The sequence below is a fragment of the Pelodiscus sinensis genome, chromosome 3 (assembly GCF_049634645.1).
Source record: "Pelodiscus sinensis isolate JC-2024 chromosome 3, ASM4963464v1, whole genome shotgun sequence".
Taxonomy (NCBI): domain Eukaryota; kingdom Metazoa; phylum Chordata; order Testudines; family Trionychidae; genus Pelodiscus; species Pelodiscus sinensis.
Genome location: NC_134713.1, coordinates 175277240 through 175303146, shown reverse-complemented (window position 1 = coordinate 175303146; position 25907 = coordinate 175277240). Strand labels below are relative to the sequence as shown.

Genomic DNA, 25907 nt, shown 5'->3' with positions numbered 1-25907 from the left:
CTGTATATCATATCAGAGGCACAGTCTGGCTCTTTAAGTACATGCTAGTTGTATTAGTTGCATGTAATTCAGAATCTACCATATTACTACATTAATAACATATTACCATTTGTAGACAGAGCTGTTTTCCTGTTGGTCACAACTGTGTCATCATACAATTATATAATTTTGTTTCTTTTAATTCATTAAATCTTCTGATTACTTCTATGACAAATTGTCCATTTGTAGTGGAGGGATAAACAATGTGTGTTTGGAAATTAGTTAGAAATAAACAAATGGGATACACAGAGCCACAGAACACAGATAGGAAGAGGTAGATTGACATTGAGACCCAATGGTGCCCCAAATTTTTAGATGCCTGATACATTAATGTATTCTGCTTATGGGTAAGGGCAGCCCTGGCCTCAGGGGAGCAGGCAAGAGACACAGGTGATGACGAGCAGCACAAGTCTTAGCTGGAGGGCTCTGGAGGACCAGAGAGCAGTAGCACAACCAGTGGCTGGAGAGCAGCAGCACTTTAAAGGGAAACCACAGTTTTTCTCCAGTTACCAACTGCATGGCTGCCCCCTGCTCCTCTGGAGTCCTCCAGCCCATGCCTGTACCATTCGCTTCCTCTTGGTGAATGGGGGGAGGGGAGGAAGAGAAGGAAGGGCAGGGAAGGATGATGGGACTGGCCGCAGGAGATGGCGCAGAGCCTGACGGGAGTGGCAACAAGGAGATGCCCAGAAGTCGCCTGCATGATCTCCACCTACCTCCTCATACTTTTCTAATTAAATTTGCCTTTCCTCAAGCACTAGCATTCAAAGATAAATGAAAAATGATTTCTACTGTTTTTCATTCCAAATATACAGTATTTTAGCTCCATTAACGGTTAAATAGGCTTTTGTGGGCTAACCTGGGAACCTAACCATTATTTAGGAAATTGTTTCTATCGGAAGAAATGCATTTCAAGTTCCAAACAATCAACTTACAAATGAACTTTTGGAACACAACCCGTTTGTAAGCTGGGGACTTCCTGTATGCAAGCATAAAGGGTCAGCTGCTGGACTGCTGTACATCCACTTTGGTCTATGCTGCCAGTGGTTTCTAGATGTAAAGGAAGCATGCCCAGCATCAGAAGGATCACTCCAGTGTAGGACAGATGTTTGAGTAGAGTGCAACCAGTATCAAAACTCCTTAAACCATTGCCCTTCTTGTTATTGGCATGGGGAGTTGGGCTGGAGGGAAAAAAGTATGGCTAGGAAACCCCTACTCTGCATTACCTTACCTGCAGTACACTGCTATTTCAACTTCTGCAACCCACTACTAGGCAAAGCAGACTAGAGCCATCAGGTTGCTGATTAGACAACCATAGTTACTTTGTGTAGTGCTTTGAGATCTGTTGACAAAAAGCATTATGTAAAAGTTACATATTTCATTGTTATAACTGAAGCCTAAACTTTCCATGTTTCTCTAAGACAAAGTGTAACTCAGGGAAGTCTTAGGAATCAATGTAAGTGGCAGCATGGAGAAAAAAATTAGGGAAATAGTCCAATCAGTAAAAGTTTACCCATCAGCATCTGCTTTAATAGATTTTCTCCAGGGAAAAGTGTACAGTAATTCTGATCTCTCCTGCATTCTTGATGTGTACACATTCAAAAATGAACAGCAGCACAAGTCTGTAAGAAAATGTCCCATCCTCCTCATTCCCAAAAAGAAAGGGTTTACTCCAAAGTTGTCCTTGTTAGCTATTTAGCATGGCAACACACTTCATTTTTGCATTTCTGTGGGCTGCAGCAAATTGTCTCTCTTGACAGCCATTGATTTCTACCAAAGCAACAATGGTTTCCATTTATCACAGTCTGACACCATATGGTGTATGAAATCATACTCTACACTGCACTGTTCAAAGAGATAATGTATATCCCAAGTACATATGCTAAAAAGAAACAGCAATCAGCAATAAAATCAAACACTGTACCTGGTTTTTCTATTATTGAAAAAAAGTACATTTTCAAGAATCATAATCACTTCCAGACCCAAAAGTGTTAATTAACTCAAAGTCAGACTTGGTACAGAACATATATAAACAATCAAGATGATTGCAGTCAGCCAAACAAGGAAATTGATTCCACCTTAAAAAAGACTCCATAGTTCTTATGGGCATACAGTTTTCTAGAAACATCAAAGTACAGTGCAGCTGCTGTTTTGTGAAAGGAGTACTGTGTTCCCGCTAACAATTCACTGAAGTCAGTTTGGGTTTAGCATTATTGATATTAAACTAAGCAAATGCTTTGGCTTGCATAGTGACTCTAGGCTCTCTCCATTTTACTGGCTGATGGCGATATCAGTGATTGTATGTTTTTATGTCCCGGAGGTAACTTATCCAGCGATTTATCGAGAGGATCTTTCATTGTTGAATATAAAGACTACTCCCCAGCAGGACGAATAACATCCACTTCAGTTGCCTGAGAAATGCCTGAACTCTACTGTCCTTTCACAGGGATTCTGGAGTATGCCTTGGCTGATTCTCTAACGTCTGGTTTTGATAAGTGAGTTTCACAGTCTAATGTCTCCTGGGAATTCTGCAGGCAGAGACCGGGTGAGGTCATTTGGCTTTCCATTGAGTTTCCTTTCTCTGTTTTTGGCTGTTCCAGTGAGCATGACCCTCTAGAGCTCAGGAATATTTCTGTTCCCTTAGGAACTATCGGCCCACTCACTGGTTTTATCTCTGTCCACACAAAAGCTCCATGTCGCTAGAAAGGGAAATAAGGTTGACATTAACCAGGGGAGCATAAGCAGTTAGTAAATGCAGCTGTGCGCTGAGTTCATTTATTAGCTCAAGTGCTGGCAAAACATCCACTTGTTTCTTGGTCTCTCTACTGGCTATCAGCCTAGGTCCCAATAGCTGCAGGCAATTGAATAATGGCTGGCCTGTCAGCCTTTTTTATTCATGAAATGGGGCATGGCAGGAAAACTTGGAGAGAAGCAACAAATGAAAAAAATGCATCTTATTTTCTCTGGTTCACAACCATTCTGCCACGCAGAGTGTGTGACTTGCATATGGCTCTCTACTGTGCAAGTCTAATCATATCAGATTTCATTTCTTGCTACATGGGTTGCTATGGATACAATTCTAAACTGCTGCTTTTATAGGCCAGGAGATTTATGACTGCATCCCAAGGGACTTTGTCCATTAGGGTCACACAGGAAGGATTTCTTTTATATAAACATAAGTGGTGAACAAACAATAGGCTGTACTCTTTAAGATGTTTCCAACGACTGAACTCTGCAATTTGGGCCTGATTCAAAGCCTACCAGAGTCAATGGAAGTCTTTCCACTGATTTCAATTGCCTTTAGGTCAGGTCCCCCAGTTACTGATTTGTTAAGACATAAATACTCAAAAACTTGTAGGAAATGAAAACTGATGAAATTTTTGGTCATTTAATTATGGAATGCCCTCAAAATTTGCATTGGGCTGGGCCTGTTCCAATCACACATCATTTTTAGTTCACTGAGCTCAGACGTAAGAGAGAGCAGACACAGATGTATTAGAAATCCAAACTGTGTAATATAACATTACAGCATTTATCTATTATTATAGGTGCCAGAAACCATGGTATTACAATGCACACAAACATAGAATGACATGTTTAAAGTATATTAAAAGTATCATCAGTACTAAAGTTCTTTAGAAAATGCAATTCTAAAGCATGTGACAGAATTTGCTACTTTTAAAACAGTCGGAAGTTCATGAATAAACTTATTCCTCCAGCTTCCTGCATGCTATTAATCATACAGGATGCACATTGTCTTACCTTTCCTCGAATGGGTTCATTAGGAGATTTTCTGGCATCGTACTCATGAATAAAGGAGGTCCGCTCCTGTAAAATTTTTGGAAGGCTTGTTGATGTTCTAGGAGTTGCAAGTGGAACTGGGAAAAAAACCAATATTGTTATAAAGTCAGAACAAAGATGTGCGGTGTGGCCTCATGTTGTACAGCATGGAAACGCTGTTGTTTAACAACACACACAAATGTATTAGATGTTGCACAGAAGTGCGCACGTGCGCGCACACAGACAGATGCCTGTCCTGAATTGCTTAAAAAATAAATGATGGGCTTGACAGACACGTAATGATGTAACATATACAGGAAAGGGAAGGGCAAAGAGAAACATGAATTAGTTACATGATTGTACAAACGCTCAGTTTTACATACATACAGCATGTGGATTCAGAGTTTTTTCAGAGTGGAAATGAACTAATTTTTCATAGGTAATGCTGCAGAATTATTCATTTTTTAAATGAGTGATTTAGATGAGGTAACAATGGAAACCAGACAAACAGAAATTGGAAGGGCATTCTAAGCATAAGAATTATCAAAGAGACATACAGAAAATGCCTTTTACATCATCTAGTGCATACTGGGTTGTTCCGGACAATACATTTGATAGTGCTTAATATTAAAAGTCCCAACTGAAGTTGTATCCTTCTATATCACAAGCACTATCCTGGGCACAGATTGTGAATGGCCTATGTCAGCACTGAATGCAAAGACTTCCTCCTGTTGTGAGTCCCCACAAGGGGAAAAATTGGATTGTTCCTCTTCACATTGAAATAGAGTGAGTCTAGCATATCTGGAAAGCAAGCAGCACTTTCTAAATATTATGCATGCTGCAAACTTCTCCGATGCATCAGAGTAACAAGACTAGACCTCACACAGATCTTGAGGTAACTGTTTAGACACTAGCCCACTATATTGACATTTATTTTTACTCTTCAAATAAAGTCTTTTATCCAATGCTATTCCGGTCCAAGCTAGCTGGAGTAAATTTTGCACTTAATAAACACACACTATATTTTCAAATATGACTACAGATTGAACCTCTCTAGTCTGACACTAGTTGGACCACAGATGTTGCTGGACCAGAATTATTTTAGTTAGCCGGATGTCCGCTTATCATGGATGTGGTCCAAATTTCCCACAGTCCCATAAAGTTTGTTTACAGCTACCAGTCTTGACTCTCAGTGTTCTGTGCTGCTATTTAGCTCTAATTTACCCCAAATGTCTTCTACGAGCTCAATAAGCAGTGCAAACATTGGTAATGCTGTTTGACATTACTATCCTCCTATGGTCCAGCAAATTGCACCAGTCAAACTAGAGAGGTTCAACCTGTACTGATTCCGAGTGCCCAAATGGAGACACTTTAAAGGAACTTGACTTGCTGAAAACAAATGCTTAATATTTTCTGTAAATCAGGTCCCTTAAAGATATCAAAGACTGGACATCCAAAATCATTAGTCACCTTTGAAAATGTAGACCTCACAATGCTCGTTAGATCATCTAGTACATAAAGGGCTGTGCCTGCTTTCATTTGCACAGTGTTACCAGATTTAAACTGCTGCAGCACCTAGGACACACATTTTCAAAATAAACACTAAATGTGGGATCAGAGCTGAAATCTTATATGTTTACAACTAAGACACTTATCATGCAAATTGCACCAGATGGGCAGGTATTTGTATGGTGTACACTGCAGGATCAACACTTAAATTTTGGTGGAAATACAAATACTCTTAAAGGGTAAAAGTTAAAATAATTTTATTCTTCATGTTACGAAAAATGTAAAGACAACTGGTTATTTGGACCTACTTATTGATGATACTTCCCTCTGGAACGAGGTGTACAGATAGTTCGGAATGGCTTGTTAGTCCAAACTATCTAGCCCGTGCCGCGTGTAGCCCCGCGGCACGGGGTTCGCACTAGCCGGCTTTTAAAAATGGCGGCGCCGGCTTTATGCTAATGAAGCCCGGGAAATTCAAATCCCGGGCTTCATTAGCAAGTTCGGTATGCATACATTACCCCCCTAGTTCGAACTAGGGGGGTAGTGTAGACATACCCACCCTCTGGATCCTTGCACCTCCCGCCAAGCTCACTCCCAGCCCTAGCCTCGCTCCTGGGGAATGGGGTAAATTGCTCCAGCCCCAATGGTGAAGGGTTCCCATCCTGCCCTGAGCCATGGATGCCGCTTTCTGTTTTGAGTCTGCTGAAGCTGGGGGGAGGAGAAGGTGGGGCAACACAGATGATGTCACTCTGAAATCTTGCAGGACATTTTTTTATATATATGTAGAAAGATTTGCACTGTAAAAATTATAAAGAAATAGTGTTTTTCAATTCACTTCATACAAGTCTTGCTTGGTGGTATCTGACTCTGACGACGCAAATGAATATACATCAGTATGCACTACTGTATTATTATGTAGCAGAACCCATCATCAGCATTGATGCGTGTCTTCTGGAATGGAGGCTGAAGTATGAAGGGACATATGAATCTTTAATACAGTAAAACTCCAATTGTCCGGCATCCAGTGATCCGGCACTCCTGATAGTTCAGCACCAACTGCAACCCGGAAGTGCTCCGGCCAGCCAGACAATTGGAGCTGCTTTGCCCCCGGCTTCCCCAAGTCCGCTGCTGCTCTGGGGGCAGAGCAGCTGGAGTGCTGCCGGGTTGGTCCCGCAGCGCCGCCCTCTCCCACGCTGCGCAGTTCCCCGCCAGCCCCACCCCTCACCCCAGACCTCTCATAGCCCCCATTCCGGTGCTCCGGCATATCTGATAATCCGGCCCCTCTGGGTCCTAAAGGTGCCGGATTATCGGAAGTTTACTGTATATCAGATACATAAATATCTTGCAACACCAGCCATAGCAATGTCATACGAATGAATGCTTGTTCTCACTTTCAGATGACATTGTAAACAAGAAGCAGAAAGCATTATCTCTTGCAAATATAAACAGACCTTTTTATCTGAGCAATCAGCTGTACAAGAAATAGGACTAAGTGGACTTTCTAGGCTCTGTAGTTTTACATCATTTTATTTCTGGATGCAGTTATTTTTTGTGCACAATTCTACATTTGTAAATTTATCTTTTATTGTAAAGAAACTACACTGCAGTACTTGCATTAGGTGAACTGAAAAATACCTTTTTACAAAAATAAAGTGAGCTTAGTGCACTTTATATTCTGCATTGTAATTTAATGCAAAATATTTGAAAATGTAGAAAATGCCCAAAAATATTAAAATATTATTGTTTACTAGCACAATTAATCCCATGATTAATCATGATTATTTTTTAAAAACTGCTTGACAACCCCATTTAAAGGAAAAGCAGTAGACAAGGTAGGCAAGGATTGAATGGGGAACGGGGGGCTGAACTATGCTCCCAGCCCTAGGGGTGGTCTTCTTCACATCATTGCTCTAGCCCACTAGCAGAGAAGTGTGAACAAGTTTAAGTTGATGTTGCTCACACTGTACCTGTTCTGGGGATAAACAGAGAAATTCAGTCTCTAGTGTTGTCAGCAAGGCACTGGTCATGAGCACAAAAATTCACATAAATATATTGAGGAAACATTAGTACACCAATGAATTCATCAATATATTCACCATAACTCAGAATACATGAACACATTATACAAACAGTGTTCATGGGCACTATACAGAGGCAAGGAGCAAATCAAGACACAAGGATGATAACCTATTGTCTTTTGGTAGGATCATATTACCGGAAACAAAATACATCATTGAGCAGACATGGAAACAGAGGTCAATAATGTGTTCTGCAAAGTCAGCATAAGGTGAACTTTGAGCCTGTGTTTAAGTGCTTGGATGCCAGACGTATCATTTTTAGATGAATACGCAGACCACTTTGTAAAATTAAGCTTCCTGTATTTTTGCATCTTGCAAACCCCTACAACTAGTTTTTAGTTACTGAAGGTTTAAGATCCAGCTAGCATTCAGTGGCACATTGTTCTGGCACAAACTAACAGTAACTATATTGCATTTTACTGACGTGTAAAGTGGCAAGTTTGCTCTTCAGAATCTTTTGAGTGCTATCAATTGCACTATTTTAGGGACAATGTTCCAGTGATTAAAACTTAGGACTAGGAGTCTTGCTTGGTTGCTGCCTTGCTGTGTGGCATCTGTAAAATCACTACATATACACTGCCCACAGAAATGTGAAACTTTGTGATTGTCATTGTGGTTGTAAAGCATATTGATGGTTTGGGGCACAAAGGGATACAGAAATATTATTTTTCTGATACATTTCACTTAAGGAGCTTAGAAACACATTACTTTGAGACAATTGCAATAATATGCATTGAAGTATCTATAATATATCTGGGTCATGTAGTGATGTAGTCATCCCTCCCTTTCTGGGTTGGAGGGAGACCACACCACCTCACTAGGGGTATGTCTAGACTACATGGCTCTGTTGACGGAGCCATGTAAACTAGTTTACCCAGCATAGGCAAAAAAGTGGGGATTTAAATAATCCCCGCTTCATTAAAATAAACATGGCCACCGCACAATGCCGACGATCAGCTGGTCCAGCACAGCGCGGCAGTCTAGACATGGATCTGTCAGCTGGGGAAGCCTTTGCCGACCAATACTGTAAACCTCGTTTAACGAGGCATAAGGGATGAGTCAGCAAAGGCTTCCCCAACCGACAGAGCTGCGTCTAGAATGCCACATTGTGCCAGATCAGCTGATCATCGGCACAGTGCGGTGGCATGTTTATTTTAATGAAGCGGAGATTATTTAAATCCCTGCTTCTTTGCCTCTGCCAGGTAAACTAGTTTACATGACTCCGTCAATGGAGCCATGTAGTCTAGACATACTCTAGGTTGTCAGGATTGCTGCCTAGAATCAGGAGAAATGAGGAGACCATGCATTAGCATTCCAACCAGTCTAGTGGAGCTGAACCCCAAATAGTCTACAAGCGGGGGGGCAGAGCAACCAATAGTCTATAAGCCTTGGGCCTTAGGTAGGGACAGAACAAACACCAACAGTCTATATATCCTGGGCTCTTAGACAAGGGCAGAGAAAACAACGGTCTACGGGCTCCAGTCTTCAAGCAGAGTGGAGCTAGCAAGTAGCCTGCCATCCTAGCTCTGGCAGATGGTAAGCTAACCTAGGTCACCTGGCCTATAGTGGGGAGGGTGCCACCCCAGGGATGGAGGGTAGAGGAGCCTAGGTCTAGCAGACTCTACTAGGTCCCAACTCAGGGCCATAAAGTGGCAAAGAGATCTGCCACTGGGTGAGTGGGGAATCTAGCCACAAGACACTGACCATGTTTCAGGCAGCACTATAGCCAGAGTGGTGTCAGCTGCCTCAGGCCATTTCCTTCCCTGCCTTTAGGATTTACCTGGATCAAAGGGATGTCCTTCAACTCCCCACAGTAGGTGGCAAATAACAGTCCTGCACGTTACCGCGCAGACACAGATTCCTCCATTACCAGAGCATCGAGCATCTGGGCTCGATAGAAGAGTTAGCAACTTGGAGCAACCAGGATGCATCTATCTCCCTCACTGTCCCAGACTCAACTAAACTAGAGATTTTACCTTTTATACCTTTACCTTTTATACACTGTTGGGGTTTCTGTTGGGAGGCTAGTCTGGTTCCACCAATCTGGACACAGAGGGTGGTTCCTTACCTTCTGGGTCAAACGGAAGCCACACTGTCACACTACAGGCACCACATATACATCTGCAGGTCCCCATGATTTTAAGATTGACTGAGATACACTTTAAGCTGTTATGCTTTTTTCAGTGTACTGCACCATCAATCCGTTTAGATACAGAAACTGCTGGTCTAGCTTCCACTTTCAGTACTGCATACTAGGATCTAGGAGTTCTATGAATAAAGATTTCATAGTAAGTCTGAAAAATAAGCTTAGACCAAGAATGATATTAGTTTATGAGTTTTCTACCTCTGCTATTTTACATTTCCAGTAGAGCTAATTTGTTCTATTTGCGAGTTTTATTTGTGGAAAATAGACTGCATCAAACGACTGTCAAACATATTATATCAGGATAGTTCACAAACCCAAAGAAGTAGGTGGCTGAGCATTCTAAAACATTGGCAAGGCATTTACCATGGTAGTATTTCAGTACCTTATAGAAATATCATTGTCATAGCCTTGATCCTGCAGAATATTTACATGCATGCAACAGAACTACTCACCTGCTTAAAGTTAAAGCATGTCTGTGTTTATGGGTTCAGAGCACATGTTGGTAAGTTATAAGAAAGTGTTAAGTTGGTTCTCTCCTCTTCTGTCATATAAAGAAAAAATTGGGATTATTATTATTATACTGAGTTTTCTACTGGAATATTATATAATTTATTATTAATGTGTATGTTACCTAATATTCCAGCAGAAAACTATGAACTAAACTCATGAACTTCCTTGAGTTAACATATAGACTTACAATACTGAAGTAAATTATTTGTGAATAATTCATTGGTTTACAGAAATAATTAGTGAAAATTTGACAAATATTATTGATCACCTACAGAAGTAGATATTCCAGGTTCCAATGTTAAACACTGAGAGAATCGTTGCAAGAAATTCTATGGGGAACTAATATAACCTTTGCTCAGGTGTCACAAGAACAATCTACAAAATCAATAATTTCATTATTATTCACATCTTCTAGCACATTTATTCCATAGTTATAAATTGCAGCCAAAATTGCTGTTGTCAACTACATTAGCTGCTGCAATGGTGTAGGGGGCTGTGTAAAGAGGAGGATCCTTACAAGGCTCACTAAGCAACAGTGGGTACAGTTATGTAGCATGTAGGAATACTTTAGCTTTTTGTTATTCTTCTTCTTCTTTAAGGTGATAAAGATGAGATACACATAACCTCCCCCCCCACACCACTATTTTTTCATCTTTGTAAAGTCAAAAAGAGAGGAAACATACATTACCTCACAGAGAATAGCTCAGCATTTATAACTGTAAAGTACTGAGCCACCACCAATTTCAAGGTATAATCTTCTATCATTTTAGAAACCTGAACACCAAAATACAATTGACTCAACTCAAAATGGCAACTCAAAATACAATTGACTCAACTCAACTTTCCAATGCATGGAAAACATCACTTTCCTTATTAATGGAATGGTCTGATTTGAAATAAGATGGTCTGGGTTTGTGAATAATATCCCCAAATCAATTATCCAAAACATATAGGATGAGTAGTCTGAAGGCAAAACTCTAGATCCAGCTATGGAGAAAAGCAGAGGTACTGGCACTCCCCAGAAAGGAGAAAGATTTCTGCCACCACTGGCTCTTCAAGTCATATTAAATACCTCACCTGACCCACTCTTCAGCAGCAGATTGCATTCCATGCACCAGCTCTACCGCTGCTCTGCTATTTAATACAGGCAGTCACCAACTTACGCGGATCCGACTTATGTCGGATCCGCACTTACGAACGGGGCTCTCTCGCCCCAGAGCTCGCAGGCAGCGGGACCACCCAGAGCGCAGCGGTCCCACCACCTCGACCTCCGGGGCGAGAAACGCTGCTCTGGGTGCCCCTGATCTGCTGGGGACCATCTCCAGCAGACCAGGGACACCTGGAGCAAAGCCGGGGAGGCGGAGGGGTCCCGTGCCTCTGAGGCTTTGCTCTGGAATAGCCTCAGAGGCGCGGGACTCCGCCACCGCCGCGGCTTTGCTCCCAGTGTCCCTGGTCTGCTGGAGACGGTCCCCAGCAGACCAGAGGCACCGGGAGCAAAGCCGCAGCGGCGGCGGGGTGCCGCGCCTCTGAGGCTTTGCCACAGCAAAGCCTCAGAGGTGCGGCACCCCGCCACCACTGCGGCTTTGCTCCCCGTGTCCCTGGTCTGCTGGGGGGGGGCGGGAACGCTGCTAGTACGCCTCCTCCCCAGCAGACCAGGCTTTTGTTGTGGACCCTGGGGTAGAGCAGCTGGGGTGCTGCTGGGTTGGTCCTGCAGGGACCTACCTGGCAGCCCAGCTGTTCTGTCCCAGGCTCAAGATTCAGCCGCTGTTGAAACTGATCAGTGGCTGATTCCAGGAAGCTGGGGGAAGAGCAATTCTGCCTCCAGCTTCCTGTAGTCAGCCCCTGGTCAGTTTCAGCAGCAGCGGCTGAATCTGGAGCCAGTTCCGACTTACATACAAATTCAACTTAAGAACAAACCTGTAGTCCCTATCTTGTACGTAACCCGGGGACTGCCTGTACAACAACCTCAATAATGACTGTGACTGAAGCGTTAGCTTTCCACTCTGCTCTTTGAACTTACAAAGTGAGGCTCAGCCAGCTGCTTCTCCAGGTTGGGACTAAAAGTGAACCCCTGCACATCAAACATCTTGGCAAGTTACGGGGGTAGGAGAGAAGGATCAATTATAAATAGCGGGGGCCAAGGCTTCATGCTTTGACACTGGTGCAATGCAGGGTTACATTGGCTTTAATGAACTTACACTGACAAGCCCATGTAACAGACTAGAGAATCAGCAAGCCATGTATTGTTAAAGCACTGCCAACATAGACATCCTTGTACTTAGTCTGTACATAAAAGAGAGCAGAAGCTGCTAACCCAAGGATAAAGCCTTGTGATAAAAAGACAGGAAAAATCTGATATTTTAAAATTGTTTAACTCAAACATGGTGCTCACTACTACAGTACACGAAACAAAATCACTTTGCCCTAAAAAGCATACTGTGTAAAAGGGGAGACTTGCAGTGCCTGGTTCTGAACCCACTCACATCAGCAGTAACTCTGTTGCATTCAGTGAATTTATTCTTGACCCATAGTAATGTGAGCTCAGAACTACCCTCAAAGAATAAGGGATGAAAGTCTGACACTTTACTGAGGTCAATTAGTGTTTCTGTTGAGTTCACTATGGCCAGCATTTCACTGATTACTCTCATAATTGCATTGGTCATTGAGGCATCATCATTAGTGAACAATCAACCAATTTGTCTTCACCCCTGACAACTGTGTGCTAGTGACTCGAGTGTTCATGAAGTCCATTCCTTCCACTCTTGTGTTGTCAATCTGTCTCTGTCTACTTCCAATTCTATCCCCAGGTACAGTCATTTCAGCCTGCACTTCTTCATGGTCATCAGGAGATCTTCACATGACCTGGGGCATTGGGTGGTGTTGTAGACCTCTTCATTAGTGACCTGGTCGAAGTAGGAGATGCCCAGGATTTTACAGAAGTATCTCATCTGTACCTCTTGTATTTTCCATTCAAGTTCTGCTTTAAAGGTCCATGTCTCACACGCATCTAGAAAAATGGAGATGACCAGTGCATGCAGCAGTTTCAGTTTGGATTACAGGGAAATGTTCTTGCTCCCTCCAAACTGGCTTTAGTTTTGCCAATGCTGTTGCTGTTTGAGCAGTCTTCTGTAAGACTGTTATTTTTGTTTTTAATTGCATTGGATTTGGTCCTTCTTTCCTTCATCAGATCTTTTATAACCTGGAAGGCTCATTTGGTATTTTTATTATTGATACACACTTCAAATTAGAGCATTGTTTTTCAATCCATATCTCCTTGGCCACATTCATTCCTTTCTTGATCTTTCTGCCAATCACTTTGTATTTAATCTTACCAATCTGCCTGTGTGTCAATACCCACGTTAGCATTCCCGTCTCCCTGTACAATCGGGATATCTTTCTTGTGTACCTAATCAATGATGGCTTGGAGCTGATTGTAAAAATCTTCATTTTGCTCACTGTCATAGTCTGTTGTAGAGGTACAAATTTTTACCACTGTGATACTGAACAGTACTGCCGTTAGACAAATGGAAATAAACCTGCTTAATATTGTGTGACACAGTAATACTAAGTTCTTGATATCTTTATGTATAAAAAATCCTAAGTGGTTGACATGTTTGTCCTCTCCACTGCAATGGAGTACATGGCCTATTGTGTTAGTGCCTCTCTAAGGTTCTTCTATCTGACCTGAGAGATTCCTGGTAAGTGCTACTTCTACTATTCCATTTTCTGAGTTATTTCAGCTTCCCTATTTGTTTCAATATCCTTACATTCCATGTGGTTACGGTGATGTTATCTCTTCCACAGATCCTCTCTGTTGGGGCTAAACCATTCTCTCTCCAGATCTGGTCCCTTGTCGTGTCCACCTTTGTGGGAGATGGATGGTACAGTCATTAACCCAGGCTGTAACCAATCTGGTATGGACATGGTTGTCGTGCTCATCATATGATATTTCTTGGGCAAATTTCTACCCTGGTCGAGCCCTTCCCTCTCTAGGCAGCCTTCTTTTAGTCTCTTCCTACAACATGCAGGAGCAGCAGTGGGTTTTTTCTGTCTCTAGACCCACTGGGGGGAAGGGTGCTTTGTCTTTGTTTTGTTTCCAATTCTAAATTCATTTCTTGTGGGCCGCACAGAAGTGAGTTTTTCATTTGAATGTAGACAAGAGAGACATACAGCCCAGCAGTAATATATGGTAGAGAAAGCAATAATCACACAGTAAAGGATGACTTTCAGTGGGACTTATTCTCCCATATAGCAAGAGGAGTAGCTGCGTTAGTCTGTAACTGAAAAAAACTTAAAACAATGAATGATCCTGCAGCACCTTAGAGAATAACAAAAAAATGTAAACAGTATCATGGGCTTTTGTGGACACAACCCACTTCTTTAGATAAATGGAGCAAGGTGTCTGGAGATAGTTTATTTATACCTCTGAACACCTTGCTCCATTCATCTGAATAAGTGGTTTGTGTCCACAAAAGCCCATGATACTATCTACATTTTTTTGTTACTCTCTAAGGTGCTGCAGGACCATTCATTGTTTTAAGTTTTACCAAATATTTAAGTCACTTCTGAAAGTGGGACGCACTCTTCAGTCTCTTTTAGTGCTTCTGAAAAAAATGTTATCCAAAGTCTAATACCTCAAAAGGTTTTGCTACATTCACTCACTGACACACAACTATTTAATTCATTTTTGTTCTTTCTAAAATTCTGCAGAGCACCAAGCATTAACTGAAACAATGGTAAGAACACCAGTAAAGCTGGATGGGAATCAGAAGATCTTGGCTCCATTCCCAGCTCTGCCACAGAGTTCCTGTGAGATCATGGACAAGTCACTTAGGTGCCTAAAGATACTTTTGTAAATCTGGTCCTAATGAAACAGATAAGCACCTAGTGGCATTTAAACAGGTAAGTATCTGAGGAGGTTTAGGCCTACCTTGCTTAGGTGCTTTTGTAAATTCCACTTGGCATCTATATGGCATCTTAGTTTCTTGTTTCAGTTCCTAATCTGTAAAATAGGGACAACAGTGCTTCCCTTGTCTTGGATATTTAGACTGCAAAGTTTTTGAAGGCTGTCTCTCACACCATAATAGAGCCCAAATATTAGTTGGGGCCTCTGGGCACTACTGTAATCAAACTACAAAATCAAATACGATTTTCTGCCCTCTGCCACACACACAGTACTTCCATGCAAGTAAATCTGAGTTGTGAGAACATATCTAAGGGCAGGATTTAGCCCCTAGAACAGGAATAGTGAAGAATGTGCTGATGACCAAAATAGGCAGTGCGCTCTGTCAAGTCTGACAAATGCTTTGAATCTATTTTTGGTAACTCTATTAACACAGAAAAGTTTCTAATATATGCACTGGATAAGATGATGCCCAGTTGTGGATGACTCTTTCCACAGAGGCAAAAGGGGTATTTACCTCAATGGGATGACAGAATCAAAGGGCTGGAAGAGACCTCAGGAGACTGAGTCTAACCCCCTGCCCAAAACAGAAGCAACTCCAACTAAATCATTCCAGCCAGGGCTTTGTCAAGCCCAGACCTAAAAATCTCTAGAATTTGAGATTGTACCGCCTCCCTAGATAACCAGTTCCAGTGCTTCACCACTCTATTAAGTAGTTTTTCCTAATATCCAACCTACACCTCCCCCACTGTAACTTGAGACGACTGCTCCTTGTTCTGTCATCTGTCACCACTGAGAACAGCCTCTCTCCATCCTCTTTGGAACCCTCCTTTGGGTAGTTAAAGGCTGCTATCAAATCCCCCCTCATTCCTCTCTTCTATAGACCCATAGTGGATCCATACAGCTAATCTGCCTTATGTTTTTTTGAGAATTAACCCCCTTGCGTTTTCCTGCTACAGAAGCCAATGCTTAAAATAATCTTGTCAATAAATATTTCCAGGCTAGATTCTGCAAACCTTATTCCTCTTGGGCAGCACTTACTTATAAGAGTACTACCACTGAAGTGAGCAAGAAATTACTACCTGATGAGTAGAGGTTGCAAATCAAACCATTTGTTGGTAAAAACAGAGCATGATTATCTCAGTGCATTGCTTGGTTTTTGAGATGTTCTTTAAAATAAAATAAAATTAGAGGGCCTGATCCAGAGCCGATATAAATTACTGCAGGTCAATTAAAACCAAAAATCAGATGTGGTTTGCAGATTTGACTCATCACTATCTCCAAATGACTCTACTATTTAATTTATGCTATTAAAATACATCATTTGTGATCTTACAAATTTAACTTTTTAATAGAGTGGTCATATTACCAAACCACATTCTAGCAAATGTGTTTTCTCTGTGTATTAAGAGTGTGTCACGAGTCAAAAGAAACCTGCAAGACAGTTGAAGAGAAGCCAATTTGCACTTGATATATCAAATGCTTACTACACATGAAAAGAATGTGGCCTTTAATTCATCTTGGTTTAAAAAACCAAAAATGAATAATTATTTTCCAATAGGTACAGCTCTGCTGCATAAGAAGAATTTGTTGATTTTATGGAGGATGGAAGCCAGACAGCTGTTGGGTGGCATGCTACACAAAGAATACTTTCATTTTTGGCATGACATAGCACAGCATAGTTAAAATACCAGAATCCATGGCTAATTAAGTGGGTTGATGAACAAGTGATTAGATAAGTAGTATGAACATACTTACAGACTAGTTATTGTATTGGTCTTTTACGACCAGACCCTCAGTTGCAGGCAACAGAGCAATGCTTAATGCAACTGAAGGGACAGAGAGGCACAGCGGTACCCTTTGTACTCCTTTGATCCTGGGACTGCCAGGCACAAAAGTGGGCCTTCAACAAAGCTAATGTAGACCAAGGCTATTCTAACTTGTGCCAGCTACCTATAGCCCCAAGGAGCTATTACTGCATCTGGGGACCACCAGAATACAGGGAAACTCCAGTAACATTTATTTGCTCCTGTTATGCGCTCTCCCTCCATTGGTAGCTGGGGAAAGAGTTACCTAGGAGCTGATGTAGTAGCTCTGCCCCCTCCCAGAGGGGGCATGATCTTCATAGGGGAGATTTTTCTAAGGACCAGATCCAATAAGCTTAGGGCCACTTTGCAGCAACAAAAAAGTAGAGGAAGTATGGGCCATGATCAAATACTTAATGTAAGCTCTTTAGTTTATTGTCTTATACACTTAAGAATTGAGTACCTAGATAAAAATAACAGTCTTTGTATTTAATATTTGCATTTGGACAATGTGTAAGTTGTTTTAGTGTTTTGCTAATATAGTGGGCAGATTCTCTCTCCAGATCTGGTTCCTCTGTACCACTTGGGAGCAGAAAATTCCCACAAGTTCTGTCTTGGGCTTGGAAGCTCTAGCAGTCCCCAGATAGTTCTAGAGAACCACAGGGACTCGCTGGTCACCACTTCCTACAGCTCCTATTGGCCAGGAATGGCAAACTATGGCCACTAGGAGCTGTAGGCAGCTGTACCTGCAGAGGCAAGGCAGGCCCACTGACGGGGAAGGGAGGGCAAAGGCTGCAGTTGCCCCAAGGCTTGGGGCTTCCGGTTGCTGCTATTAGTTATTTTAATTATATTAGTCACTGCTTAATGCCATGGTGGCCAGAGCCCAGGGCCTTTTAAATCACTGCTGGAGCGCTGTGTGGCATTTCAATGGCTCGGAGTGCTGGGGGCGATGGTGTGGCGTACCCAGGCAGCACTGAGGGCTGTCTGTCCCGGGCCCACCCCTTCTACCCGAGGCCCCTCCCCTTCCGGGAGTTCAGAGCTGCCCCGCCATCACTTTGTCCAGGGGCCTGGCAAGTCTGTTGCCCTACCCCAACACAAGGTAAACAATCTCTCTGGTGGTCTGTCAGCAGGCTACCCTGATGGGACACGTGCAGTCCATGGACTATTGGTTGCCCACCACTGCCCTAGTCTCTGCCCTAAGTGACCACAAGTTTGGGGGATGGGCCTCCCAGGAATCCTGAGCTCAGCCTTGTTGGGATTACACGGAATCTACTACAAAAGAGAGTGGAAGGAAAGCCCTCAAGGTCAGGCAGGCCTATGAGGTAAAGGGAATGGGGGGGGGGAGGAATCGGGACTCTTCATTGTTTTGCTAGCCCATTTCACTGGAGTAGTGTAGAAGCCAGGAAAGATCCCCATAATAGTGGGTCCATTCCCCACTTACACTGGGGAGAGCTCTAACTGGCTCCTTGACAGTCCTCTTAGCAGACACTGTATGCAGCAGACACTCTACTTTCATATATTCCAATCACACAAGCTAAACTATACACAATAACCTTGAAAAGAATTTTAAATTAAATAAAACCTGTTATGATTTACTTTGGTAGTTGGATTCTGTGCAAAGCTGTCTATTTAATCAAAAACTTGAAGCTGCCATAAAGATGGAAGTTATCTGACAACACCATAGTATTGGCCCTTAATATTAAAATTAAGTCTATAAATAAAAGTACCCATGAGCATTTAGCCAATGGTATGACCTCAGCTCTTATAAGCTAAGTAGTATTTGAATAGAATAACTCCAGGAAAGTCCATGATGTTGGACATACATCTGAGTTAATGCTGACCACAGTTCCAACATGAGACTAGGAGAAGAGTCTCCTTTTTAAGAGGATACTAACACTGAGGTCCTGAGCATTTGTAGTCAACACAACACCTCTGTTTCTTTTTGTGCATCAATAGGGGCATTAGTGGTCAAATTCTAAAGTGGTAATCTGCCTATCTAAATGAGAGTGCTTTTCCAATTTGCCTTTGCAGTTGGGTATATTATCTATTTTCAGGGCCATCCGTAGGATTTATGGGGCCCTAAGTAGTATTATTAAACTAGGTGCTCATGTACCCAGCTTGCTCTTAGCAATACAAACATAAGCTTACAGTATTGGAAATCTAGATACATGCACTTTATTTAAACCAGTTTAAACAAATTAAGAACACTATAATGGTGATGGACTATGCTCATGCCCCAGTGCTCACACACACCAAGCTTCGTGTGGAGCAGACACTGTGGCAGTTCAAGGAGGGACAAGGCAGCAAAGGATACTGAGATGCCTGGCCCATCTCACAGTGGCGGAGAATCACAGTTCCCTGCAGAGACTCCTGTACCCTCTCCCTCACATAGAATACACCACACCGGTGGATTTGGTTCTGTTAGTACGGCCCCTGCCTATGGAGACTACAGTGCACACTTGTGTGCATGTGGGAGCGGACTTGCTATTACTTGGTGTCTATAGGTTAGAAGCACCAGACACCACCGAGCCAACAACTAGCTTCCACTGCTCTAACTTCAAATTGTCTTGCTGAATGAGTCCCCCTCACCAACCGATGAGGAGAGAGCTAGACCAAAGAGAGAGAATTTTCTCTCTGCTTTTAAAAGGGAAGGCGAGCTCTGCTTGCCCCTGGTTCCCATTTTTAATTCCAGGTGGAGAAGTGATTGCTAGGTATATAATATCTAAAATGCTTTGGAGTTTTTCAGCGCTTCATCAGCCTAAGATTCTCCTGTCTGTTCAACTCACTTTGTGCTGTTCAGGCTGCATAGAGAACAAGAACTAGTTAAACTCTCCAACTGGGCTGTCCCTGAACTACATTCTAAAAGTTATTCATGTCCAGGTTCCATGTTGGTTTGTGGAAACAGTACTGCAAAGCATCTAAGCCAATATTTTTTTTTCAGTGATATCAATTCTCTAACTGCACCAATGTTGGTAGAAAATAATGGTGGGTCATTAAACACAAAATACATTGTTGCATATTGTCATGTTTTCTAACATTTAAATAGTCATTAAAGTGATAAATCAAGTTTTGGTCGAGAACAATGCAACTCGTCAGTAGCACATTGATACTACAATTCCTCAGGACTGCTACTAAATTCTTGTCATTGCAGTATTCTTGAATGCCATAAAGTGGTAAGCAGCAATCTTTTCAATCCTGGCATATCCAACAAGGGTGTTGGTCTGACGACCAGTTGCCCCCTTGGAAGAAATATGTATGGAATCAGAAAATGCAGTACAACAGCTGCTATTGAGTGAATTACCACAGTTCTACAGAGCCTATAGTTTTCGATAGGAAACTGTTACTCAGGGGCAGCCTGTGACTATACGCTGACTCGGCCATTGCCTAGGGCGCCACCTTCAACGGCGCCCAATGATGACTCAGGGGGCGCCCGATAATGATGTCACCCCATTGATGGCCGTGAAGGCGAGGGCGCCAATCGCGCGTTCTGCCTGGTGCGCCAGCTGCCGCAGCCTGCCTTGGGCCGCTCCTGCTGTTACTAATGTTGAAATCATGGCTAATTAGCTCTAGGAAAGTGAATGGTTAAGTGGTAATCATCTCCCTTCCCGGGTGATGCTTACTGGTTACAGTTAACTAGTGGGGGCTGGAGCAGTCATTATTATAACACTGTATGACGGAGGTTCAGCTCCCACTTGGGAGGTTTTAGCAAATCTGGTAATGGCTTACTTTTATTATTTTGTTCTACAGCACAGCTGTGGGAAAGGCAAAGGAGTTACTTTATGTGTCTTGTTTGGGGCATAAACAAATTTCAATTTTATTCACTCTTTATTTGACTGAACTTTTTAAGCATAAGAACATGCAATATTTAGAAACACCATCAGTTTGGTGATTGACCACAAAAAGAGAGAACATTCAGCGCAAACAGCTTATTTCTGATCAAAATATTCATTCAAAATATCTGGAGAATGATTATGAAGACCAAATACATGTGCAACAGATTGGAATAGTTCAAGGATTGTTTGCAGTTCGGTCTCCTGCTACATTTAAAAATTAGACATTGCTATAATTTGTATATTCTGAAGACTTTGTTTGCGAATTGCAGAAGAGAAGAAGCCAATAGGCAGTATTTATATTATATGGCCCATTCGTCTTGAGAGACGGTGGTAAGCAGCGGCAGTGACAATCTAAGAGGATCTGCAAATTCTTTCATGGCTTATGCATCCAATACTGGATTTGCACAGTTGATTACAATAACTACATGCCAGTCTACTTCAGTTTTCATGAGTCTGAGAATTTTTCCTTCTGAGGCAGAGTTCTTTTGCATGACTTGCACAGGTCCTATCGAAAAATGACGTGCCCTGTTGTAATAATTGTCACCAGGTGTTACAATCTGATGACAGATTCCCAAGAGCTTGGATTGATGTTAAACCTTTTCATAGTGTTTTTACATATATCCTTGAATCTTAAGTTTGACCTTCCTCTTGCCAGTTCACCAAAGAGGATTTCTTTGGGAAGGCGTTTATCACTCATTCGCCTCACATGGCCAAGTCACCGGAGTCTTCTGTTGTTAAGGATTGCTATGAGACTGGGTATGCCAGTTCTTGATAGGACATCTACATTTGAAACTTTGTCTTGCCACTTAATATTCATGATTCTGCAAAGGCAGCGAAGGTGAAAACTGCTCAATTTTTTCTCTAGACATGAGTAGGAAGTCGAGGTCTCAGATCCATAAAGCAAGACATTTAATATGCACGCTTGGTATATCAGTATCTTTGTTTTCAATGTCAGTTTGGGATTGTTCCATGCTCATTTCGTAAGTCTGCCAAATGTTGTGGCTGTCTTCCTAATTCTGATGTTCAGTTCTTCATCCATGGAGAGATTTGTGGTGACAGTAGTCCCAAAGTAATGGAATTGTTGAACCACCTCTAATGAACTGTCATTCAGAATGACCTTTGGTGGTTGAGATACACCTTGAGCAAACACTAGTTTTCTTCAGGCTTATGTCGAGAGAGAACAGTTTACCAACACTGGAAAGAGAATCCATCAGTGCCTGTAGCGTGTCTTCATTATGTGCAACAAGCGCTGCATCATCTGCGAATAGGACTTCTCTAATAAGAACTTTCTTGACCTTAGTTTTAGCCTTGAGTCGTGTTAGGTTGTAAAAAGAACCATCTAACCTTGTGTTGAGAAATACATCACTGAGTGAGTTTAGAAATGCACAATTTAATAGGACTGAGAAGAATATACCAAGAAGGGTAGGAGCAAGGACACATCCCTGTTTGACTCCACTCTTCACCACAAAGGGTTCAGATGTAGATCCATCATAGTACACTGTTGCTTTCATATCTTCATGAAAAGATATTTTGAGCTTGAGTAGAGCTGGTGGACAGCCAATCTTAGTTAATCTTTGTGGCAATCTTTGTACAGTCCTGATCTACTGACTGTATCGAACGCCTTTGCTAAGTCCACAAATGCTATAAACAGCAGCTTTCTTTGCTCTGTGCATTTTTCTTGTAGTTGTGGAAGAGAAAAAATCATGTCCATTGTTGACCTGCCAGTCCCAGAGCCATACTGTGTTTCTGGATAGACTCGATCTGTGAGTTTTTGCAGGAGATTAAAAATGACATGGGCAAATGCTTTACCTGTAATGCTTAGCAAAGAAATGCCTCTGTAGTTGTTACTCTCTATAAAAACAAAGGTGATAAGGGGGACTGTAATGATGTTGCATCCCTCATATCATGACAGACCTCCCCCGCTCGCCAACATTTTTTAAGTAAGTCAGGGTATGTCTACACTACCCCGCTAGTTCAAACTAGCGGGGTAATGTAGGCATACCGCACTTGCAAATGAAGCCCGGGATTTGAATTTCCCGGGCTTCATTTGCATAAGCGTGGAGCCGCCATTTTTAAAACCCCGCTGGTTCGAACCCCGTGCAGCGCGGCTACACGGGGCACGAACTAGGTAGTTCGAACTAGGCTTCCTAGTTCGAACTACCGTTACTCCTCATTCCATAGGCTGCACTCACCATGTCACAACATTGTCATCGGGCACTTGTGGCTTTTAGTAAGAGCATCGGATACCACCCAATGTCCCATCAAACCCTGGTAATGTAGCCGCTGCTGGTCCGCAGCTGCATATTCATACGACAAAGTGCACTTATTTTGCAGCAAACCTCTGAAAAGAGGCCCCCTCCTATCCGCCACCTGGAGATGGGCCGGGTAGCATGCAGCTCTGCCAACCGGATATTATATATACCGTATATACTCGAGTATAAGCCGACCCGAATATAAGCCGAGGCACCTAATTTTACCCAAAGAACTGGGAAAAAATATTGACTCGAGTATAAGCCTAGGGTAGGAAATGAGGCAGCTACTGGTAAATGTAAAAAATGAAGATAGATACCAATAAAATTACATGAATATTTATTTCAAAGAAAAACAATAACCTAGCTCTGTAAGTGGAAAAGGGGGTCAACAAAAACAATATGGTTCTGCAGGCACGGCCACAGCTCAGCCCCCGCCGCCCCCGCCCCGCAGCCCCCACGTTCCGGCCCCCTCGCCTGCCAACGAGCCCCCTCTAAACGAGCCAGCGGGGGGGGGGGGGGCTGTGAGAGACCAGAGCCGGGCATCGATGGGCCAATGAGCCAGCGGGGGGGGGGGGGGGGGGCTGTGCGAGACCCGGGCCAGGTGTCGATGGGCCAATGAGCCAGCGGGGGGGGGGGGGGGAGGCTGTGCGAGACCCGGGCCGGGCGTCGATGGGCCAGTGAGCCAGCGGGGGGAGCAGGGGCCGGTGCTGGCTGGATTTTACCACGGGAGGGGAGGGGAGGGAAGGGGGAGCAGGGAGCAGCGGCTGGTCCTTGTGCACCTGCCCCAGAATTGGGCCCAAGCTCGTGATCAGGGCTCCCGGGCGCTTCCAGAACAGACGCCCACGGTGCCGAGTCGGCTCCTGGCCCAGCTGTTCCCGAGCTCAGCGCTGCACCCGAGCGTCATGGCGAACGGCCCCAAACGCCCTTCCTCCCACGCGGCAAGGGCCCATGGTGCCGGGCAGGCAGGGGCTGGGGGGCCAGGAGAGCCAGGAGGGCAGGGGCTGGGGGGCCGAGGGGGCAGGGACTGGGTGGGCCAGGAGGGCAGGGGCTCGGGGGGACAAGGGGACAGGGGGGCCGGGAGGGCCAGGAGGGCAGGGGCTGGGGGGGACGAGGAGACAGGGGCTGGGGGGGACAAGGGGACAGGGGGGCTGAGAGGGTCAGGAGGGCAGGGGCCGGAAGGGCCAGGAGGGCAGGGGCTGGGGGGCCGGAGCTCCGGGCTCACGCGTCTAGACCCGGCCGGCGGCAGAGACGCACTGAGCCCGCCTGCGAGCAGGAGGCTGACTCGAGTATAAGCCGAGGGGGGCATTTTTCAGCACAAAAACTGTGCTGAAAAACTCGGCTTATACTCGAGTATATACGGTAGTTGTTATTAAATGGACAACATTTGCTAAGTGTTCAGACATCATAATGATAAGTGTAAGAAAGATGGCGAGATAGACAGAGTCTCAGCTCTTACTTGCACTGTTGTAAATCCAGACTAACTCAATTGACTCCAATGAAGTCACTCCAAATATACACTGGGGTAATTAAGATTAAAACTTGATCCAAACAGCAAAAGCCCCCGAAATACCTTTGTTATTGCTATATTCTGAATAGGGAAAAAAACCTGTGGAAATAGAATGATAAAACTGTTGGCACATACTCATCTTTTATTGTTGAACACTGTTACTAACTCAGAACTGTACTTTATCTCACTTGGTATACAGGGAAAAACAAAGGGCGTCTTTATAGATTCTTACCTATTCCACAGGAAGGCTGTAGTTTACTGCTGTATTTAATTGGAGAAGACAATGTACAAGTGGGTTTCTGGAAATCATTTCTTTGAGTGCTCTGTCTGTCGTAAGTTGGACTATAATGATGTACACGTGGTTCTCCTCTTGGCCACCAATGATGCTTTAAAGGGAAGAACATAATATGTCTCTCCAAATACTTAAGAGGCTACCTCCAGACTGCATCCCTCTGCCGACAGAGGGATGTAGATTAGGCACTTCGAAAGTGCAAATGAGCCCGGGATTTAAATATCCCGGGCTTCATTTGCATACTCTCAGTCGGGCACTGTGCCGATCACGCGTCCTTTCGAAAGAGAAAGTAAAGTTTAGATGCGGCTCTGCCGACAGTGGGGAGCTTTTTTGGCAGATCCTGTACTCCTCAAAAAATGAGTACAGGATCTGCCGAAAAAGCTCCCTGCTGTCGGCAGAGCCGCGGCTAGACTTTACTTTCACTTTCAAAAAGGCGCGTGATCGGAACAGCGCCCGAACGTGAGTATGCAAATGAAGCCCCGGATATTTAAAGCCCAGGCTCATTTGCACTTTCGAAGTGCCTAATCTACATCCCTCTGTTGGCAGAGGGGTGTGGTTTAAACACACCCAGACATAAAGCAAGTATTGATTGAATGCTTCACCAATTCTCCCTCCATCCGCCACAAGTTTTCCCAACTACTTCTGCTATTAGCACACTCTAGACTCCTAAATAGGAGAACATTAGCCTAGTCTGAAGTTTGACTGATACGATCTCATAGACAGCCAGCATCTTTCTTTCCCCTCTTCTTCTGACCTGCACTGAAATTCTTTTTACTTCTCCGTTCCCCGCCACTGTGTCGAGGAAAGGCCTTTCCTTTTTACTACTGGGATGAAAGGCTCCAGCAGTGGGACATTACACTGCTACCAATAGCAGTGTGGACATGGAGGCACTACTTGGGTGTGTGGAGAGCTATGTATGGTATATATCCTGAGGGTTCAGAAGTGTAGAGTACAGTACACTCCTAAGCCAGGTCTCACTGTCCACACTGCTATTTATACCTGCGCTAGCAGGCATACAGGCTGCGTCTAGACTGGCATGATTTTCCGGAAATGCTTTTAACGGAAAAGTTTTCTGTTAAAAGCATTTTAGGAAAAGCACGTCTAGATTGGCACGGACGCTTTTCTGCAAAAGCACTTTTTTGCGGAAAAGTGTCTGTGCCAATCTAGACGCGCTTTTCCGCAAAAAAGCCCCGATCACCATTTTCGTGATCAGGGCTTTTTTGCGGAAAACAGAAAACAAATCTGAGCGGTCTACA

General features: G+C 43.5%; 1 protein-coding gene across 2 annotated transcripts in view; it reads right to left on the bottom strand.

Annotated features, from left to right (window-relative positions):
- Positions 1 to 1538: 1538 nt before the first annotated feature.
- The window catches only part of CIMIP6 (ciliary microtubule inner protein 6), a 32227-nt gene continuing 7858 nt past the window's right edge, over positions 1539 to 25907 (bottom strand). The window contains exons 4-6 of one of the 2 annotated variants that reach the window (XM_075925480.1): positions 24592 to 24745; positions 3799 to 3914; positions 1539 to 2735 (exon numbers count right to left, since the gene is read on the bottom strand). In XM_075925480.1, the coding sequence (XP_075781595.1) occupies positions 2466 to 2735; positions 3799 to 3914; positions 24592 to 24745 (540 nt within the window). In that variant the 3' untranslated portion in view covers positions 1539 to 2465. The remainder of the gene's footprint in view (positions 2736 to 3798; positions 3915 to 24591; positions 24746 to 25907) is intronic. The other variant, XM_075925481.1, reaches the window with a different exon arrangement.